Consider the following 20,643-nt stretch of genomic DNA (forward strand, 5'->3'; position numbering starts at 1 on the left):
TTACTCAGCTTGCTTTCTTATAGAACCCAGAACTACCAGCCCAGGGACGGCACCACCCACAATGGGCTGGGTTCTCCCCCCTTGATCACTAATTGAGAATGTCTTACAGCTGGATCTCTTGGAGGCATTTCCTCAAGGGAGGCTCCTTTCTCTGTGATAACTCCAGCTTGTCAAGTTGATACACAAAACCAGTCAGTACATCAACCTTTCTCCTGATTGGATTCGAGGCCTGTTCCATAGGAGGGAATTCAAGCTTGGTACTGTAACGTAGTTAAATTCTCTCACTAGGAAGGTCACACACCCACGGGGAGACCATATTGGTGTTGTTTTGTTGGGTGGTTGTGTTGTCAAACTGCCTTCTAAATATGTCTGATAATATCATAGATTGTGCTGCTTCCAATCTTGTCCAGGAAACCTAGGGCACTCATACGGTAGTGTGTGTCACCCAATGCAGTCATGTTACTGCTCAAAGTGCTGAGAATGAGTAACCGTGAGTGGTCAGTGGTGGCTGGGACATCTATATCAACCCCGCACTGCAGGTTGATGTCTATATGCAGAAGAGGGCTGGCATAAGTTAAGGTGAGGCCTGCAATTGGACAGCGAGAAAGTGGGGGGGGGGCACAGAGTTTGGTAAGGGGAGAGAGGAGAAAAAGAGAGAACCAAGATGGAGGCAGGCAAGGACGACCCAGATCTGTGTGGCCTTAAATGGCCACAGGTAGTTATGAATATTTCTTAGGGGATGAATTTCTATAGGTCAATTTATCGTATCTAGGTTTATATCACTATCATTTGGCTCTGAGTTTATTGTGTGGACGTTTTGCGGAATGTAAATTTACTGAGACAAATTCAGTAAATAATACTGAGATAAATCTGATTGTTAAGTGATAAGCTTCTGGAGTTTTGATTTGGTCAGGCTGGCGTGGGTTGTGACTATAACCACAGGGGTCAAGAAAGCCTCGAGATAGGCGGTCTCTGAATGAAACTGGTGTGGCAGCGACCCGCCTGGGGAACTGGGTGGATGGAGAGTTGTTGCTGGGCTCAGACAGCAGCATGGGATAGAGATTGGGAGCTTAGTGGGTGAGAAGCTTTTATGACTGAGATGAAAATTCCCTGCCAATGCCACATGGCTCGACGATGCTGGCTAGCGAGGGTTTGTGGTAATTATTTTTAATATTTACCGTAACACTGAAGAAAGTGGGGTGGAAAGAATCTAAGACTCAGAAGATGGGAAAAGTACTTCAGGAGAGAGCACACAATTAGGGGCCTTCCTAGGATTCACTGTAGATGCATTGATTTTAAGTAATTTAACATTTTAAAGATTAAAAAAACAAAGAAAACATTACAATAATTGGTGCTAAAATAAAATAACATCCCATTAGAGTTCCCTGGGGAACTCAAGAAAACACCACACTTATAACACAGGGTCAGGATGTAAGAACAGGACAACGAGGGATGGGGACGAGTTTTTGGATGAGCATAAATGACAAGCCTGGAGTTAGGGCTTGTACTTGCTATTCTAGTACTTAGGATGCTAAGACAGGAGAATTTCCATGAGTTCTAGGCCAGCCTGAGTTTCAGAGTGACTTCCAGGCTGTCCCGAGGTACAGAGTGAGAGACTCTGAATAAATAATCAAACAACAAAAACGAGTGTCAAAATGAAGTGACACACGTATTTAACCAAGAGGAGTCCCAGAGAAACAGACAAAAGGGGGAGGAAGCAGAGGAGAAAAGGAATATCAAAGGCATTTCCAAGCCTGAAAGGAAGACACACTAGGCCCATATACTGCCAATAATCACGATGAGAAAGGACCCTCCCCGAGCTGTCTGTCAGTTCAAAATACTGAGCCCGCAGATACCCACAGCCATTGGACGGAGGTCGGGAGCTCTTATGGAAGATTTGGGGGGAGGATAGGAACCTCACAGGAAGACCAACAGAGTCAACTAACTTGGACCTTTGGGAGCTCTGAGACTGAGCCATCACACACAGGCCGGAACAGGCCCCCGGCACATATGTAGCAGACGTGCAGCTCGGTCTCCGTGTGGGCCCCTAACAACTGGTGCAGGGGCTCTCTCCAAAGCCTCTGTGGTATCTCTTCCCCAACAGGGCTGTCTTGTATGGCCTCAGCGGCAGAGGGCACCTAATGTGGCAGAGGATATGGGGGGAGCACCCTCTCAGAGGGGAAGGAGAAGGGTGGGGGGTCTCTGTAAGGGGGTAGGGGGAGGAAGCAGCATTTGGGATGCAAATAAATAAACAAATAAATATTTTAAAAAAATACTGATACTGCTGGAAGAGTTCAATGTGTTCAACAGAAGAAAAGAGGGAGCCGGTGCAGTGGGACAGTGAAAGACAACATACATCAAAGAACTCGAACAGGCTCTTCCAAACTCAGAAGTCAGGTGGGGCAGGCGGGTCCCCAGGGGAGGGGAAGGCACCTCCTAGAACACAATTCCATGGGTGTCTCCTGCAAAGCCTTCCTTTAGAACCTTCTTGCTGGGGCACTCTAATCAAACAGGCCAAAGTAAGAGTTCGGGAGGAAGCTGGGTAGAGGAGCAAAGAGAAGGCAGGAGGCAAACACCAGGGTCTCACAGGATGAAGCCAGGGTTGAGTCTCCAAGCAGGAGCCCTAGCAATGGGGACATGTCTTGACAGCAGGCAAAACGAGAGTCTAGAACAGTGGTTCTCAGCCTGTGAGTCACCAACCCTTTGAGGCTGAATGACCTTTCACAGGGGTTGCCAAAGACCATCAGAAAGCACAGACATTTACCTTACAATTCATAACAGTAGCAAAATTACAGTCATGAAGTAACAACAAAGTCGATTTTATGATCGGGCATCACCGTAACCTGAGGCACTGTATTAAATGGCCACAGCAGGAGGAAGGCTGAGAATGGTGGCGCTAGAGACACTTCACCAAGGGAATGACGAAAGAACAGGATTGTACCATGCCAGAAGGAGCGGACTCTGACATCCTTCAGGGAAAAACGCTGCATGTTTAATGTGCAAGACTGTTGGGGCCGGGAATACAGCTATGGGATAGCGTATATCACCCGAGAATGCCTGAGGTCCTGGGTAAGCTTCTAGGACCACAACAAAGACAATTGAGTATAAAACATGTCAAGCAGGATGAATGTGCGTGTATGCGTGCGTGTGTGCGTGCGTGTGAGAGACATGGTTGAGAAATTAGGAAGTACAGTCAGCTAACAGTGGTCAGTCCTATACAAGATGAGAAGCGTCACCAGGTGATGCCTCTCCCTGTATTATTTCATTCTCTTGCAAGAATGCATGAATTACCTACAGACACTTGTTTTCTTTATCTTTCAAGCAGAGCTGTGGGTAAGCCTGTTTGCCTTTTCTGTTGGAGTCCAGAGGCACTGCTGATGTCTGCTCAGAGGCAGGAGCAATTGCTCACTGATGCCGTTTGAGCCTGTCAGCTGAGGCAGGAGTAGGCACCCTGAGGGCCCTGCCCTGCCACCTCCCACCTAGCACCACTAACCCCCATAGGTGTGGGCAACCTGCAACCCCCACTTATCTCTGTGCGTGCTCACAGATCTTAAGTCCAGACTAGTTTCTGGCAGGACATCCCTCAGCGTCATTCTTGCCATTTTGTGTTCAAATTCCAACCTCAAAATTGTCACCATCGCACAATCCTGTATTTACAACAACAAGACCACCGCTCTGGGGGCCTTTAAATACCTCCGAGTCTTTCAAATGTTCAGTGTCTCAGATGTCAACTAGTTTCCTTTTGGCTCTCCTGAAAGGGCCAGCTAAATGATTTTAAGACACACTTGGCAATGCACCCTTGGATCCTGAATGGTGGATGAGGGCCCAGAAGGTCCAACTTTAGTAGAAACTGGAAAAGCGAACTGAAATCCAAAACCATTCATATTTCTGAAATGCAGCGTCTAAGTAAACTACTGTGTGGTTCTTTCCACAACATCAGAGCTCAGGGACAGCATATGGCTTGAGAAGTATGCTCCCTTTGTATAACGTCAACAAATGTCATTCAGCAGCTAGCATGACAGTCAAATAGAATCTGGACAGATTGCAGGAGAGGGTGCTCTGGTTGGTGAACGATGGATGGAGAGAGAGGCCGAAGGACTCCAGCTTACAAGGGGGTCATGTCCTGAAGAGCTTACTGCGAATGGGAAATGTCTCACATACGCTGAGGAACAGCCCACTGAGCGATACAGCCTTGTGGAAAGTCAATTATTTGACCTGAAACTCTGCTGCCAACTGATAGCTGATGCTCTCTGCTGCTTCTTCGTGTTCCCGGAGAGAACTGGATCAGAAACCAAAAGCCCACTGGGGGTCGGGGGAGTCAGAATGCTAAGCATGGTTCTCACAAAATGGTACCACAGCCACCCCTTCAAGTTTAGGTTTATATGTTACAAGACGAGGGGTCCATTGCTGGAGGATCGAAGGGTTTCATTTTTTAGAAAAACGGCTTCTAGTTGTGGCAAAGTCTGACTCACATGGATCGGGAACCCAAGCAGGGCCATGGAACTTCCTGTCATTCTGCGCAGGAATCTCTGTGCTCACAGGGCCAAGGATGGCTAGACTGGACACCTCTGCTGGCTGCTGAATTCGTGACAAACGGCTTGGGCCCAGGCACGCATGAAGCCTGTTCTCCCCAGCCACACAGGTAATGGGAGGAGAGTGGGGAGGTGGGGGTGGGGCAGTGAGACAGTGGGGATCAAGTGCAGATTAGGGAAGAGGGGAGGTCTGAGGCTTTGAGTAAGCCACCAGCTCTGATTCTGGCCACTCAGAAAGGGGAAAGGGCCTGTAGGAACCCTCCTTAGCCCACACACAGGCAGGGGTGGGAGCTGTTCTTTCCTTGCACCCAGGAAGCCACAGGCTAAGGATTGGTCCACAGACAGCCTGAGGTGAGAAGGAGGTTAAGCACTGTGGGAGCAGAATGTGTTATGAGGACTGCACCTGGAAGACTTGGCCTAAGAAGGAATCAGCAGGGAGAGCCAGGTTTTGGCTTTTAGCAGCGGGGGCATTTAGTTCCCAAAGGAAGGACTGAAGGGATTTGAGTTGCCCTACTGGGCAGAACTAGTTAACAGCAGGATAGAATCCAGAGCATCCACTTCCTAGGAAAACCTCAAATCATTGGCTTGCTAGTCAGTTCCCTATTGCCCGAAGTGAGGCCCCGATCTCAGATTAAGGTAAATGTTACAAGTCTCACTTAGCCCAGGGTCACATAGCCAGCTCTGCTTTGTAGGAATGAAGTGTAGCTCTAGCCACCTGCATGAATTGACCGTGACCCAGCAGACTACCTACCAGCTCACTTAGTAAGACACCACCCACCTGACCCCCGACTGCTTCCGGTAGAGGTTCAGGGTGCCCCTGTACTCTGGTTGGAGAGGGTGGCCCCACTCACCTGTCTAGTCCATGCACCCCACACATCCCAGCAAGTGCAACTGCACACAGATCGAAGCATACAGGCTAACAGGTTAGAGGCATTTCCTATTACAATCTATTTCCTGGAAGGCATGATGAGTCCCCACTTGGGCAAACGATGTGGTTATAGTACCATGACAGATAATTAATGTGTATTTTTAAAAGCCAAAGGAGGAGGAGGAAGAGAAGAAGAAGAAGAAGAAGGGAGAGGTGGGGAAGAGGAAGAGGAGGAGGGGGAGGAAGAAGAGGAGGAGGGGGAGGAAGAAGAGGAGGTGGAGAGGGAGGAAGAGGAGGAGGAGGAGGAAGAAGAAGAAGAGGAGGAGGAGAGGGAGGAAGAGGAGGAGGGGGGAGGAAGAAGAGGAGGAGGAGGAGAGGGAGGAAGAGGAGGAGGGGAGGGAGGAAGAAGAGGAGGAGGGGGAGGAAGAAGAAGAGGAGGAGGAGAGGGAGGAAGAGGAGGAGGAGGGGAAGGAAGAAGAGGAGGAGGGGGAAGAAGAGGAGGAGGGGGAGGAAGAGGAGGAGGAGGGGGAGGAAAAGGAGGAGGAGGGGAAGGAAGAGGAGGAGGAGGGGGAAGAAGAAGAGGAGGGGGAGGAAGAAGAAGAGGAGGAGGAGAGGGAGGAAGAGGAGGAGGAGGGGGAGGAAGAAGAGGAGGAGGGGGAAGAAGAGGAGGAGGGGGAGGAAGAAGAAGAGGAGGAGGGGAGGAAGAAGAGGAGGAGGGGAGGAAGAGGAGGAGGGGGAGGAAGAGGAGGAGGAGGGGGAGGAAGAGGAGGAGGAGGGGAGGAAGAGGAGGAGGAGGGGAGGAAGAGGAGGAGGAGGGGGAGGAAGAGGAGGAGGAGGGGAGGAAGAGGAGGAGGAGGGGGAGGAAGAGGAGGAGGAGGGGGAGGAAGAGGAGGAGGAGGGGGAGGAGGAAGAGATCTCAAACACTCATGTAACAACCTGGGATTTGAAGCCCCTCTGGGATGTTCCATCTTCTTTGGTTCATGCTGGGCTGGCAGTTAACGGTGCTTTTGCTTTAAGAGGTAGGTAGCTGTTTCACATCTTTCAGGGACAAGGGCAGGACCCTCACACAAAGATGGGTCTCTTCCAGCACCTCCCCATACCTTCAGCTGTGTAGGAAAGGCTGAATTATCTGGAAGTTTCCTAGCTGATGTACTTTCTCCGGGTGCCTCACCTTAACTGGTAGAGCAGGTTTTTCCACTCTAGCTGGTCTGGGCATAGAAAAGAACGTGTCATGTTTGGCAAAGGAATTTGTCTCGTTCTAGATTCTAGCAGCTCTGGCCTAGCAGAGGTAAGGGCTGGCTGCCTGCTCCTCCTGCCAATCATCTGAAATGCACGAGTCTCTCTAAGATGGCTCCTCCACCTTCTCAGAGCCCCCCTCTGACATCCTCATGAGACTCATGGTGATGCCGCAGTTTGCTCTGTGCTTGCAAATCTATGAGCTGTGAAACCATCCTAAACACATACAAGTCAAGCTAGGTAGGGGCTGTGCAAAAACGCAGGACACCCATGAATGCAAGGCGTAAGATACCATTTCCAAAGAACCCTGGAGTTTAAACTATGTGTTCAGTTAAAGTGTGAGCCTTTTTCTTCAAAACCATTCATGCCAGTATCAAGAATTTGGCCATCTTGAAGCATGTTTTATTCTATACAGGGGTCACCTAAGGCTATCGGGAAACAGATTTTCACATCACAATTCATAACAGTAGCAAAATTACAGTTACGAAGCAGCAACAAAAGTAATTTCATGGTCGGGGGGTCATCACAGCATGAGGAACTGTATTAAAGGGTTGAAGCTTGAGGATGGTTGAGAACCACTGCTGTAGTGTGAAACTCAAGTCCTTAACCACAGAGAAACAGACTAAAGGAGCAGGCACATCACCGCCTGTGATGCTGTTGGCGCAGGGAGATACTAGGTGAACCTCTTTTTTATAACTTCTCTTTTTCTCTTCTCAGTTTTTCTCTGGTAAGCAAGCATTTTTATAGTGTAAAAACAAAAAGGAATCCTCGGTTTTTTAAAAAAAAATCCCTTAACTTATATGATGTTAAAATCTCTGAAAGCATAATAAATTTTGTACATGACCTCTCAGTTTTAGGAATTTAAGTGAGAATCCCAAGATATAGAAAAAGCACCAAATAATCCTAATTTTATTTTCTTTGGTTGAAAATACCTGTTCTTAGGGAGCCTAAGCTCCTTATAGACCAAGCACAGCACAGTCCCTGTGGACGTACCACTTACCATTATGGGTCTCCATGGCAGGCCCTGGACACACAACTGATCCTTCTGTCCCCACACACCAGTACATACTGGGTGGTCGCTGTGACACGGCAGCCATCAACCCTCCAGGCAGCAGATCTCCAAAGGAAAGTGTTGCTGTTGTCACCACAACTGCCACTGTGCAGATGGGTTAAGGCACGGACACCTGCTCATGGTGCCGCAGACACACACGCTCGTCCTGGTGGAGAAAGACATCGAGTTAGAAGGCTTTCAGACTCGTCCTCTCTTGCAAGCCCTTGTAGGTGTTCCCCACTGTCATTGGCTTCCCCCCTTCTCTGCACATTTCTCCATAGTCCACATGTCTGAAAGGACAATGACCCCTCCCATCCCACCTTGACACTGGGCCCAGATCTTGTCTCTATGAAAACAAACTAAAAGCTGTCACTGAGCTTCACTGGCTGTGCCCATTTGTCGTTCACTCCACACTTAACCGCTGTCTCTTGCACTGTCTCTGCCAGGCCCTGTATGGGACCCTGATGCCGCCCAAACAGCAAAATTGAGGCTCCCGTTGGGAGGATTAACACTTCAGGTGGGGTAGGGTGGGCGCACGGCTGCTCACGGTGCAAGGCCATCCCTTGCTCAGGACTGATACCTATGGTTGCTCCAAGTGACAGCCAGATAATGGCCCCAAAGAAAAGGAGTCTAGAAGGAGTTGTTACTGGTTGTGACATCAAATGAATCCTGTAAACATTGCCTCTCTCTGAGGGGACATTTGACCATATCTAGAGATATTTTGGGTTGTCACAACTTGGGGGAGGGGGTGTTATAGGCTCATAGTGAGTAAAGGTCAAATGAAGGCATAGTGTTTTTGTGCACGGTGTAAAGGTCACCCATTGTCATTCCAATGCTGATTTCTCTGCCCTCATATCTTGTTTTAATCTGGACACAGTATTATAATGCTTATACCAAGAATCTCCTGTTTCAAGTTTATGTAAACAATTCTTACCAATTAGTCTCTGCCTTGTCAATAAATGCTGATCACCCAATGGCTGGGCAGAAGAGAGAACAGGGCAGGACAGGATGTCCACCAGCCAGAGGAAGGAGAGAGGGAGAGGGGGAGAGAGGGGGGGGAGAGAGGGAGAGAGGGAGAGAGGGAGGTAGAGAAGGAGGGAGGGAGGAGGGAGGAAGGTGGGGAGGGAGGAAGGTGGGGAGAGAGAGAGGCAGAAGGGAGAGAGGGGGAGGGAAGGAGGGAGAGAGGGAGACTCAGAGCAGTGAGTGACTGGAGGAATTGGAGCCATGGAAAAGGGGCCCAAAGAGCCAGATCAATAATAATATCCAAGTATCATGGGGTGGGGCTGGGAGGGAGCCACACTAGCATAGAAAGTAAAGATAGAGCATTTACTGCTCATCTACTGAGGCACAGTTTTCAATAAATATTGGTTTTCCTGTGTGATTATTGGTATAAGGTAAGGAAAAGCAGCTGCTGGATTAATTCACTGCTAACATTTATATTAAGAAGAATTCATTTACAGTCAGAAGTGGGGCTAAAATAACTTGAATTGTGTGGCATGAATTGTCTGGCCACATAGACTTCTAACCAAATTAAGAGTCATCTCCTGAAACTGAATAGATTCTGATCTGAGAGGAAGCACATGCTTGGATTCCTATGGCCCTGAAGGACCTCCGACATGATCCCATGATGCCTTGCTGCTTTCCTGCTTTCCTGAAGAAAGGCCCAGGCCTGCTTAGACCCAGGACAGGAAGGTGCTAGCATATGAAAAAAAAAGGCACAGTCCTGCCAATGTTCCCATAGTCCATCCTTTACATAAGGTGTAGGCCCATAAGCATTTAAGACCCTAAAACTGAGAATGAGGACATAACCAAAACTAGCAATATCAAGAACTAATAATTATATAAATGACACCTCTGATACTATGTCTGGTGTGACTGTCAGGGTGTGGGCTGCTTCCATTAGGTATTGGCAGTGTGACATTTTCTCTTGTTTTCTCACCTGCCAAGAATAGACCTTCACACCTCAGCACCCTGGCAACCTCATAGGGCTACTGGGGGGACTTCACGTAAGACAGAGTTTGAGCATCCACACTCTCCAGCAGGGACAGGACTTGGGAGGTCAGCAGGGTCTCATGCCTCCCTCCCTTCTGATGAACACACTCAGAATATCACCGTGTCCCAGTGTATAGGCAGGTTCTAGAAGCTTCCCTGAAACCGTGTAAGCATTGAACAAGCCACAGGGCAAAGAAGAGCTAAAGGGTGCTTCCAATTTCTCCTTTGAAAGCTTAGGAATGAGGCATCTGCCCTTGGTGGGTGGTGTGTGGGGTGGGGTAGGATAGGGTTGGGGCGGACTCTTTCAGGCAGGGGAAGATGTGGCTAAGAGGGTCCCACATCAGTAGCCTTGCTCCTATAACCCGCACTTCTCTGAACCAGAGGACACATCATCCAAAGAAGTTGAGAAGTCTGGCCCACACAGAGAGGAAAGAAAACAGGAGAGCCAGACAAAGTTCAGACGATTCTCAGAAGCTTCGTAAGTCGTACAACCCAGTTGGAGAGATCAACTTGAGAAAAGAGCTAGGGAGAAGAGCCTCCAAACAGACACCGTTTAAAAACAAGGCTCCAAATTGCACATTAAAAGCCAGAAACTGAGAGTCATAGTTTTCATCTGCTCCCAAACACATTTCTAAAGCCAAGAAACAGACCAGATACATTAAGATCCCCAGTGGTAGAAGTTCCCACTCAGAGCAGAAATGGCTTGGCAATATAATGTGTCTAGGCGACACACACACACACACACATACACACACACACACACACACACACACACACACACACACACACACACACACTATAAAATACTTTATGCTACCTCTCACCCAGCATGCTTGGTTCCCCTTTCAGTTTCCTTTTGTAAATCACACCACAGATAGAGGATTCTCTCATAGGGGCAGTTTTTAAATTATCATTTGTATTTTGACTTACACCCTAAGGTAAGTGCTTTAGGATGAGGTAACTGGAGTCACTCCATCTTTGCCCTCACACAGCTCAGTGCTTCCCTTAGGTGCAGAGCAGTGCCACAGACCACCGTGGTAGATTACAAGAGTTTTCATTCTGTACCCTGCAGAAGGCCTCGAGAGGGTTTCTTCAGTCGTTGACAATTTTAATAATGTTTTAAAATGTCACCCATTTCCTCTTGCTAACTCTTCATGCCTGTAAGAGTGAGCAAACCTAAATGATTAATGAGTAACAAGAGGAGGAGTTTCCCATTTGCTCTGAAAAGGCTTTCACTGAGCCATTTCTGTGAAGAGTGAATATCTATGAGTTCATGATGCCAGAGGGGGAAGGAAGACCCTAAAACAAGCCATTGCTACAAGGTTTCTGACCAAAGAGAGCTACATGTGTTTCTACAGAGTTTGGGAAGGACAACCAACACAGGTGTTGAGTGTCTGAGCGAAGCATGCTGGGACAGATCATATTAGCTAGCTCCTTCTTGAGTCAAAACCTGGTGGAGACGGACAGCTTACAGTTGTAGACACCTCTAGTGCTTTCCGCATCCTCTGACCAATATCCGTGCCTACAAAAACGGACGTCAAAATATCATGCAGCTGGAGGCCCAAGAACTATGTTGTTTGAAGCCTCACATGAGTGCAGAAAGTTGGGAGACAGAAATGTTCCACCAGTCTGAACCCACATCTAACTCACGGCTCTTCTTTCATTTATCTGCCACGGTATCTACCGCTATTCACAGGTCACTCCTGACACCATTATGAGAGAGTGAACAAAGCAGAGACTGAGTAAGAAGGCAGGAGAAAAACAGATGGGGAGGAGCACAGGGACAGAGGGGCTGTGAGGACAATGTAGAAGAAAGGAAGGGAGAGACAGTGTAGGCTTGGAAGGCACATGGAGAGACATGGAGCAACGAAACAGACACTTCAAGCTGGAGAGGGAGGTTGGGAGCAGTGGGCTGGGGGCAATTGGATGGCAGAGGGCTGGAACGAAAGGAAACCATGCTCCTGGACTTCATGCCAACTGCAAGATGAGCATATTGAAGACCCCATGAAGAGGAAAGACATCCCACCATCAAGACACTAAGAATGTACGCATACCATTCTGTTCCCATGGGAAAACCTACTAGTATTATGCTAAAGGGTCATAGCAATAAAATGGCTCCTGACGACACATGGCTATACTCACAAGTCAGCGCATAGCTCATCCCACCTCAGAGAAACTTCTTCTGGCAGTAGGTGGGGGTTAACAGAGACCCACAACTGGACAGTGTGCGGAGTGAGAGACTTGGAAGCACTCTATCCTAACTGGGATTTCTTTGGCATACTCCTCCCCTCGAGGCTCATGGGCAGGAGGGGGTGGAAAGACTGCGTGACACAACAGGGCTGACACCCATAAGAACTAGAGACTGTGGCAGCAAGCACCGGGCCTGAACAGGTGCAAACCAAACAAAAATCCCAGTACCGAGAAGGGGAAGTGGGCACAAAGTCCCACCTCTCAACCAAGAAGCTGTTTGCAATTGTCATACCAGCTGGGATCAAGAAAATAAGTATAAATCAGTATTCAGCCTTGCTCTAGGGCAGGCCCCAGGCTTAACACATGCACAGGCACACACACACGCACACACACAGGAGAACAAACTCCATGGTTTTTTTGTGTGCCTTTTTTGGTTTGGTTGACTTGACTTGACTTTGTGTTCTCTGTTTTGTTTTTGACAGAAAGAATACCGTGTTGGATGGATAGAGAGAACTGTCTAGGAGAAGTTGAGGTTGGGGAAAAGAATATGACAAAGTATATTGCATAAAGTAATTTTATAAGAAACATTAAAATAAAGAATGGGTACACACTGTATCAGTTTACCTGACAGCTGAAGCAGGGGGAGGGTCACAACAGCAGTTTGGACTGTGTAGGAGTTAATAAGTGCATAGCCCCTGCTGTGTCTCAAAAACGGGAGAAGGGGACGAACCAGGCCCACTTGGGAATGAAGCCAACGAGACTACTCTGGGATGAAGATTTCTAGGGTTCTTATTTTTAATCTCCCGCTGCCCCTTGCCCTCTACCTCTTTGAGTGTGTGTGAATGTGTGTGTGTGAGTGTGAGTGTGTGAATGTGTGTGTGAGTGTGTGTGTGTGAGTGTGTGTGGATGTGTGTGTGAGTGTGTGTGTGAGTGTGTGTGAATGTGTGTGTGAGTGTGTGTGAATGTGTGTGAGTGTGTGAGTGTGAGTGTGTTAATGTGTGTGTGTATATGTGTGTGAGTGTGTGTGAGTGTGTGTGTGAGTGTGTGTGAGTGTGTGTGAGTGTGTGTGAGTGAGTGTGTTAATGTGTGTATATGTGTGTGTGAGTGTGTGTGAGTGTGAATGTGTGTGTGTGAATGTGTGTGTGTGTGTGAGTGTGAGTGTGTTAATGTGTGTGTATATGTGTGTGTGAGTGTGTGTGCGTGTGTGTGTGTGCGTGCGTGTTGAGGTTATCAGATGACCTCTGCTGTTGGTCTTTGCTTTGCACCATGTTTGAGACAAGCTCTCTACTTCACTGTTGCCTACACCAAGCTCACTGGCCAGCGAGCTTCCAGGAATCTCCCATCTTGAAGTAGGGGCGTGCTGGGATCACCCCTTTCTCTCCTCTGGCTTTATGTGGATTCCGAATCTGAATTCAGATCCTCACCCATGAGCAGCAAGTGCTTTGCATACTGAGCCATCTCCCTAGGTTTATTTATTTATAATTAACTATATCTAAGCTATTAAGGAGACATAGAAGTCTGCTGGAGGTGTGGGGAAAGGAAAGGCATGGCTAACTCTAAAAGCTCCTCTAAGGACAAATTATGTGTTGGTATGCTGTATTCTTCTGGAACATGAGCAAAGGCAATGAAAACCAAATCACAGATAGAATTCGATGGTAAGGTTTTTCAAAACGTACAAACTGTGAGTGTCCAACTCATTCAAAATGGGTTATTTGTCCAGAATTTGCTAAGAGTATGGCCCGTATGACTCTATTTAATCTGTTCCAGTTTTTGTAGGGGTGAGCGTCATGCAAGAGAAAAAAAAAGTAATAGCCTCAAACTATTAGAAGCCATGCTGAAGTGGCCGTCAGCACCCTTAGTTTCTCTCCATTTCTGTCTTTCTTGCCACCCCTTACCCTCCAGGGATTCTTGCCTTCATCAATTGAGGACTGCAGAAGGCTCAAGAAATAGAGGGGGTAACCAGAGGGTGAGAAGCACGCCCCAGGAGAGGAGCAAAGGAAGACCTCCCGCACCACTGGGCTGCCCCCCCGTGGGAGAGCCTTGCTGGACCTTTGCCTCCCGCCACTCGCACCACGCACTCCAACGTGCACCCACGCTTAGACCCTACCCACACTCACAGCCCCACGTTAAAAGCCAGGCTTTTTTCAAACGCAAAAGAACTTTGTAGCCGCCCTGGTGTTTCCTACTTTTGTTTCTGAACTCTGCTCCCTGCCCCCGCCCCGTTCCGATCCCGCGCGGGTTTTCGGTGTCCCCAAGTTCCCTCCCGGGTTCCAGAACCGCACTCGATTAACCCTTCAAGGGGTGAGGGTCGCGGTGCAGCTCAAAGAGGCAACGAGGAGACCCCGGTCACCACGGGATCCAGAAGCCCACCAGAGCTGTGACCTGCCGGTCCCGGACACAGGCCGGGGTCCCGAGCACGCGGCCGCCCGGGGTGCGGGGTACTGAGCTGGGGAGAGGGGCTGCGGGGCGGGGCAGGGCGGGGCGGGGCGCAGTGCAAGGCGCAAAGCAGGCGACCGCGGCTGCACGCGGGGACCGGGGCACGGGGCGAGTGGCGCGGGCAAAGCTTGGATCTAGGGGTACGGGCTTCTCTCGGGTCCCCGGGCAGGGCGCGGGTCGGAGCAGTAATTACCTGCGGCGGCGGGGTCCGGCAACCGCGGGTCGGCGACATCAGAGGGCCGGGGCCTGCGGCTCCAACCGTACTCTGCCCAGTTATGCTCTGGCCGCCGGGGCCAGACGCACTTCCTCAATCCTGCGGCCGCCTGGCGGGCGGAGAGGGCGGGTGGCGCGGAAGCGGGGCCGTGCCAGAGGGTCGGCGGTCCCCGACTCCGCAGATAGGGACACGGTCCCCTGGATGGCTTGCCTCGGTTTCCCTAGCTACAAGGTCCAAACTCACTGCTCTTGTGCCTCGGTAGACGCTAGGATCCTGAGACTTTGTGGCGTTCTCTCCAAATTTGAATGCTTTGCTGCCTTCCCTGGGGACGGGCACAGTGACAAAGTCGCGCCTTTCCTACCCTGCTCTAGTAACAGATTAATTTTTATTTTATATGCTGGTCATAAACTCTGGCTGTAAATATTGATAGGACGAGAATATTAATGTGTGTGCAAGTCTTTGGGAGCAGGACAGAAACTACATTTTAAAAGTTGGTGTTCTGGAATCTGCGCTTTTTCACCACACGACTTCGCTAACTTAATTTTGGACGTTTGCAAAGAGATCACTAGCTGATGAGTCTTTTTCGATTTTTGAACCCCGGAGTAGTTGGGACTCCGGGCGCATGCCACCCTGCCTGGCTGCTTGTGGTGAGGAGGTGGGATGTTGTCAGTTGATGGAAACGCGTCTATAAACTCACAGCGGGCAAGCTTCGGATTCTGCTCCAGTTTTCCCCCAGAAAAGATAATCCTTGACAGAAAATCAGTACCGCACCGAAGTGCTTCTCACTGGCATGTAACAACGAATACTACCGAGACATTGTGCAAAGAACATAGAAAGACCGCCTCACTGCCAGTACACGGAATTTGAGACGCTGTGGGCCATCTGAGATGGTTCCGGAACACCTCAAGTGTTTATTTAGAGCAAGAGTTTGTATCCCTAGTTGGCAAGGGGACTTCCTCTCAGGTCTCCTATGTCTGCTCTTCTTTTCCTCCAAGCAACATCGTTCCGAAAATGCAGGCGCAGTTCTACAATCCTGCCCTCGCCACTGAGGTCCTCAGACCAATTAGCAAGGCCAGCAATATGACTGCTACGGGAAAAGTCGCTAATAATTTGCAAGGCATGGCGTCACCAGTTTGAATGAGCCCGGCTTGGTGGCGCCTTCGGGGCATACATTACTGCCACCTAGCGTTACCAAAAGGAAGTCCATGTCTAGAGCCAGGACCAACACTAAGGGGACTTGTGTTGCCAAGGCTTCCTGTGGCAAGAAAATTTCCGCTTTAAACAAGCTTAGAAATAGGTTAGGAAAAGTGCCCAGTGTAAAACAACCAAACGAACGAACGAACGAACAACCGAAACATCTGGAACATTTGACACATATACAACCTGTTTTTGAGATGACCATATCACAGTATTCAACTGTACCTAGTAGGCGTGTTTTAATTGCAAGTTTGCAAAGGAGACTATTTCAGAACCGTTAAAATTCCTTCTCGCTTCTTTTTCATTCCTGCAGACCCATGCTCTTCTTGGGTTTGCCCACATCGCACCCGGTTTTCATTCTGAAGGTGGAATGACCCTGTCTACAAAGGAATCATCTTGTAGGCAGTGGTCAGGTAGATTGCCCCCCACCTCTCTGAATGAACACGACGCTGCTGAGGCTAACCGTTCTCTTTGTCTGCTGGCACTTGTTTTTATTCAGCCAAATGCTCACTTTTGACTGATGCCCCCCCTCCCCAAGTGATTTAAAGACCCTCAATCTCCCCCTACAATTATAGTCTACTACATGGGTTCTAGCAAGGGGTAGACATTAGAAAGCAGGCACCCACCAAGAGGTGAAGCCAGGACATCCCAAAATGTCTTCTTTGAGAGAATGTGGCGAAGCACAGCAAACAAGTGCATCTGCACACCTTTATACACACACGCTCAAACATGTCTCTAGAGTGGCTCTCAGGCAAGCTTGTTCTAATTAATCAGACAATAGAAGACGTCATTTTTATATCATCCGCCACTCACATTTGGCTCAGATATGACATATCCATAAATTACAGCACCACATGCACAGAGGAGAGAGATCTGGTCCATTTTTTTAAGGGGACGACATTGTCACATGTGTCAGATGCCTGGGCTTGTGATGCTAAGTTCACAGTTTGATCTTTCCAGACCTACACTAGTCCAGCGAAGGTTTTGGCTACAGCATCAATTCAGGCCATAACCCAGGAACTGATGTTTTGTGGCAATTAGAAGCCTTAAGAACTTCAGCTAAGTTAAGTCCAGACCCTTAGATCATCGTAGAGAAAGTCACAAAAATAGCCACATGGTCACTATTTGGGGATACGCTGTTTTTCTCAAACCCTCACTTTCTGCCCTTGTCATTGTTGCTTTGTGGTTTAAAGGGACATGGGCAGCATAGAAAGCACCTTACACTTCGCCTCTGAGCCTCGAGGCTCTTGACCATGCCATATGATAGAAATGGCCGGCACTGTCAGGAAAAGCCCTGTGCGTGACCCACTAGAGGAGTGTGACTGTCTTAGTGCTGTTGCCTTAACAGAGCCACATTGTACAGAAGTCTCAGAAAGAGAAGGAAGGGTCTGCCATGGAATTCAAGTGGGGTTAGTCCTTCAGTGAAAAAAACATGTTTCTCAATGTCCAACTTTATTTTTTCATTGCTGAACACAATCTGAAGTTAAGATCAAAATCCCCAGTCCAATCGATTTCAAAACCATACCACAGGGGTAAACCTTAAAAGAAGTGAAATCTAACATATAGATTTTTTTCATTTCTAAGTACAGTATATTACAGAAGGTTAAATATACTACCTCTGTGTACTTACAGCTATAAAAAGATACATTAACGATACCAATTATAAATAATGTAACGTTTCATATTAAAGGCATTGTTGTACAACGGAAGGACAGCAACCCTCTAGTGTACTATGGTGAAGGGTAGTGCCTAGAGTTATTGAGATACCGAAGATTCAGTGTCCGAGGCCGAATCCTGATTCAACCAGTTGCGATAGTATTGCTGAGGGAGGGAGGAAGGAAGGGGATTGGAATGTTACTTGTCTCTGACAGGGCTGAGAGCCCCAACTCACACATCATCTTCCTTATGCACATGCTGGTTATGATAGAAGGCTTAATTCTCACTCTCGCCCAGCCCAACTTTAATCCTCAAATGTAAGCATCACGTCCAATTAGGGAGGCACATGCTGCTGACAGTGAAAGTATCCAAATAGCAGTCGACCCAAGGAGTTTGGTTCTATCCTTAAAGCTTTATGGGAACCATTTTAGCTTTCTGAGTTCAAACATGGAATTGCACATGTTATGGGTATATCAAAGAGGAAAGGGAGAATGTTACAGCCTGACTGAGATACCTAGGTCACTTGGCTGATGGGTCGGGTCCCCTATGGGACCCAGGTGTTACTTGTTAACCAAATAAGAAATGGAAGCACAGGTGGGATTTTGAAGACTACAGAGCTATGCTGTGGCAGCTGTCTCTCAGTGGCATGAACTTCCCTGATCTAGAACAGGTAATAGAGCTGGAGAAGAGGAAAAGAAAGTGGGCGTGCCTGTTACTGAGTATGGTAGATGGGGATGTTTGTAAAAGTGAATGGTGGCTCTGAGGGTCAAATGTGAGGCTTCATTGCCCAGGGTTTGCTCTGGTTGTTCTTACATGAGTCCTTAGTGGCATAGATGACAAGTTCTCTGCCTAAGATAGGCCTTAGTTATGGAAGACCATCTCAAACCATAGGGCAAACTCTCTGGGATGTTGATTTGGTCATTCCAAAGTCAGAACTGTTTTCAAGGGGAATCAGTGTTCATATGCAGCCCTTAGGACCTGCACTCCTGCACACCAAAGGCTTCTGGTGCCTTTGCGTGGCATATGCTTCCCTAACCTCTCCACACTGGGTCCCTGAAATCCTCCCTTCACTTCAACACTAATCCGTTGCTTGTGAATAGTCCCACTTTTTCCTCAGAATGAGGAGGGACCTGTTCTGTGCACAGATGACCCCAAGGAGACCACAGACCAGATTTGTTTGCAGAACATTCCATGAACTTGTTCCACATCCCTACTGGGGTCAAAAAGCATTTAAATTAACCATGGGACACTCCACAGAGACCAGCTCATAGTAAAGAGCGCTGGATGTCTTTGCCATGTCCTGTACTTAGTCTCAAGGCAAAGTCAGAGCTGGAGAAGAGTTCCTCCCCAGGCGGCCTGCAGTTTCCCACATGACATCTGGCCACCCACAGTTTGGTCCATAAAGCATGAATGTGAGAGGAAAATCAAAACCATTGAGCTCCAGTAGATCGAGTGTCCAGAAGAGAGTGTCCTGGGAAGCTGAGCACGTCATCCTGCTTTCTGCTCGTGGCGAGCTAGAGTTGCCACGATCAGCCGTCCATTTTGAGGAAGAAGCCGGTCTGCCGCTCAGGGGTTCTTCTCATCAAGTTTGATGGTGACAGTTTTCACTTCTGTGTATTCAGCCAAAGCGTATTCACCTCTGTGATGACAGAAAAGGGGGTCAGTTCACCGTTGTGGGAAAATGCTTCCAATGCCTGAACGTCCTGTCAGACAGCGTGAGTGTTGGAGTTGTTGTGACAGTGTGGTGCCTGGACACAGTAAAGACAGTAGGCCCTGCAGTGCGCTTAGTAAGAGTCAGGAGCTGGACATGTGAGCTTAAATGCTGAGTTCCTGTGGGTGATGCGTTCCGTGAAGTTAAAAGAACTAAGGGCTTGCTTTTGGAAAATGAGAGAAGAAAGCTGAAGAACATGAGTTCTCTGTGTCAGGGAGGCGCTACAGGAGAGAGGCCTGTGCACTGAACGGGTGTGGGGGTTTGGGGTCTGGGGTGTGAGAACTGCACCGACTATGCAAACTTCAAGTGATAATTTGTTACTCTTCACAGAGACAGAAAAGGTGATGTCCAAGCTTGAGGAGGTGGCTTGGAGGACCACAGGGACATCTGGCTCAAGAGGAGCTGGGTCAGAATGCAGGGCAAAGGCAGCAGACACTGGCACAGGCTAGAGACAGGGAGGGGATAGCCCTCAGCTTAGCGTCTTTGGAATATTTCCTTCCCTTCTACCTTAGAGGGACCAGGATCTTTCCTAGGCATCCGAGACCATTCAGAGTAGACTCCCTCCCCAGAACCCAGAGACATCTTGGAAGCTACTCCACCATAGCACACTCTTAGAGCTTGCAGGAAAAAAAAACCCCAAAGATTCTGGTTCTAGAATAGGTAAGGAGATGTCCTCTACAGCCTCTGTACTAAAGGTCTGAGCCACAGTCCCACCTCATCTCTCAGACATCAAATCCTGTGGGTAAGCCCAGTATCATCAGCCTTACTTCTGAACGTTAGAAATGCAGATTGTGGGGCCTCACCCAGGCCTACTGTGGTAGGCAAAATACTAAAAGGTGTCCACACCCTACTTCTCTGCCCTAGTACACAAGTTAGGTTACACAGCAAGTGAGACCAGATGCTGCTGGTCTAATCAACTGACTTCAGAGAGAGAGGGGGTGGGGAAGAAGGAGGAGGAGGACAAAGAAGAAGGAGGAGGAAGAGGAGGAAGAGGAGAAGAAGGAGGAGGAGAAGGAGAAGGAGAAGAAGAGGAGGAGGAAGATGATGACAGAGAAGATGAAGAGAAGAGGAAGAGGAAGAGAAAGAAGAGAAAGAGGAAGAAGAAGAGGGAGAGAGAAGAAGGGGGGGGAAGAGAAATTAATTAATTTCTGGGTCATTTAGGAGGCTTAGCATCCCTTAATAGTTGAAGAAGAGAGGGCAGCAGAACTGAGACCAGACACAGAAAGGTACCACTGGGCTGGTAGGGAAGTTGGAAGAGGCCATCAGCCAAGTATGAGGTAAGCATCTGGGGGCTGGGCAATGCAAGGCAAGGCAAGGCAATCCAATCCTCAGAGCCTCTAAAGAGGATGCTCACACCTCAATCTGAGCTCAGAGAGAGCTCCATCTATCCTACCGAATATGGGATTACATGTGTTATCATCTACAACACTGATTTCACAGTACCAACAAGCCAACATATTTATGGTATCATCAATTTCCTTGGTGAAGTCAAGACATTCGTGTTCAGTGAATTCTCTGAGTGATTCAGATGCCTGTTTAGGTATAAGAGCCGTTAGGGCT

The 20,643-nt window shown here is 48.5% G+C and overlaps 2 protein-coding genes across 5 annotated transcripts in view; both read right to left on the reverse strand.

Moving 5' to 3' along the window:
* Lrrk1 (leucine-rich repeat kinase 1) overlaps window positions 1-14,620 on the reverse strand; it is a 134,647-nt gene extending 120,027 nt beyond the window's left edge. For 2 of the 3 annotated variants that reach the window (XM_087557003.1, XM_087557012.1), the window contains exons 1-2: window positions 14,499-14,614; window positions 7,637-7,853 (exon numbers count right to left, since the gene is read on the reverse strand). In XM_087557003.1, coding sequence (XP_087413129.1) covers window positions 7,637-7,733 — 97 coding nt within the window. In that variant the 5' untranslated portion in view covers window positions 7,734-7,853; window positions 14,499-14,614. 3 annotated transcript variants of the gene reach the window in all.
* Window positions 14,621-17,151: 2,531 nt separating this feature from the next.
* Window positions 17,152-20,643, reverse strand: part of Aldh1a3 (aldehyde dehydrogenase 1 family, member A3) — a 35,151-nt gene continuing 31,659 nt past the window's right edge. For both annotated transcript variants that reach the window (NM_153300.2, XM_087640464.1), the window contains 1 exon segment: window positions 17,152-19,011. In NM_153300.2, the coding sequence (NP_695212.2) occupies window positions 18,939-19,011 (73 nt within the window). In that variant the 3' untranslated portion in view covers window positions 17,152-18,938.

The sequence above is a fragment of the Rattus norvegicus genome, chromosome 1, assembly GCF_021556685.1.
Source record: "Rattus norvegicus strain SHRSP/BbbUtx chromosome 1, alternate assembly SHRSP_T2T, whole genome shotgun sequence".
Classification (NCBI taxonomy): Eukaryota; Metazoa; Chordata; class Mammalia; order Rodentia; family Muridae; genus Rattus; species Rattus norvegicus.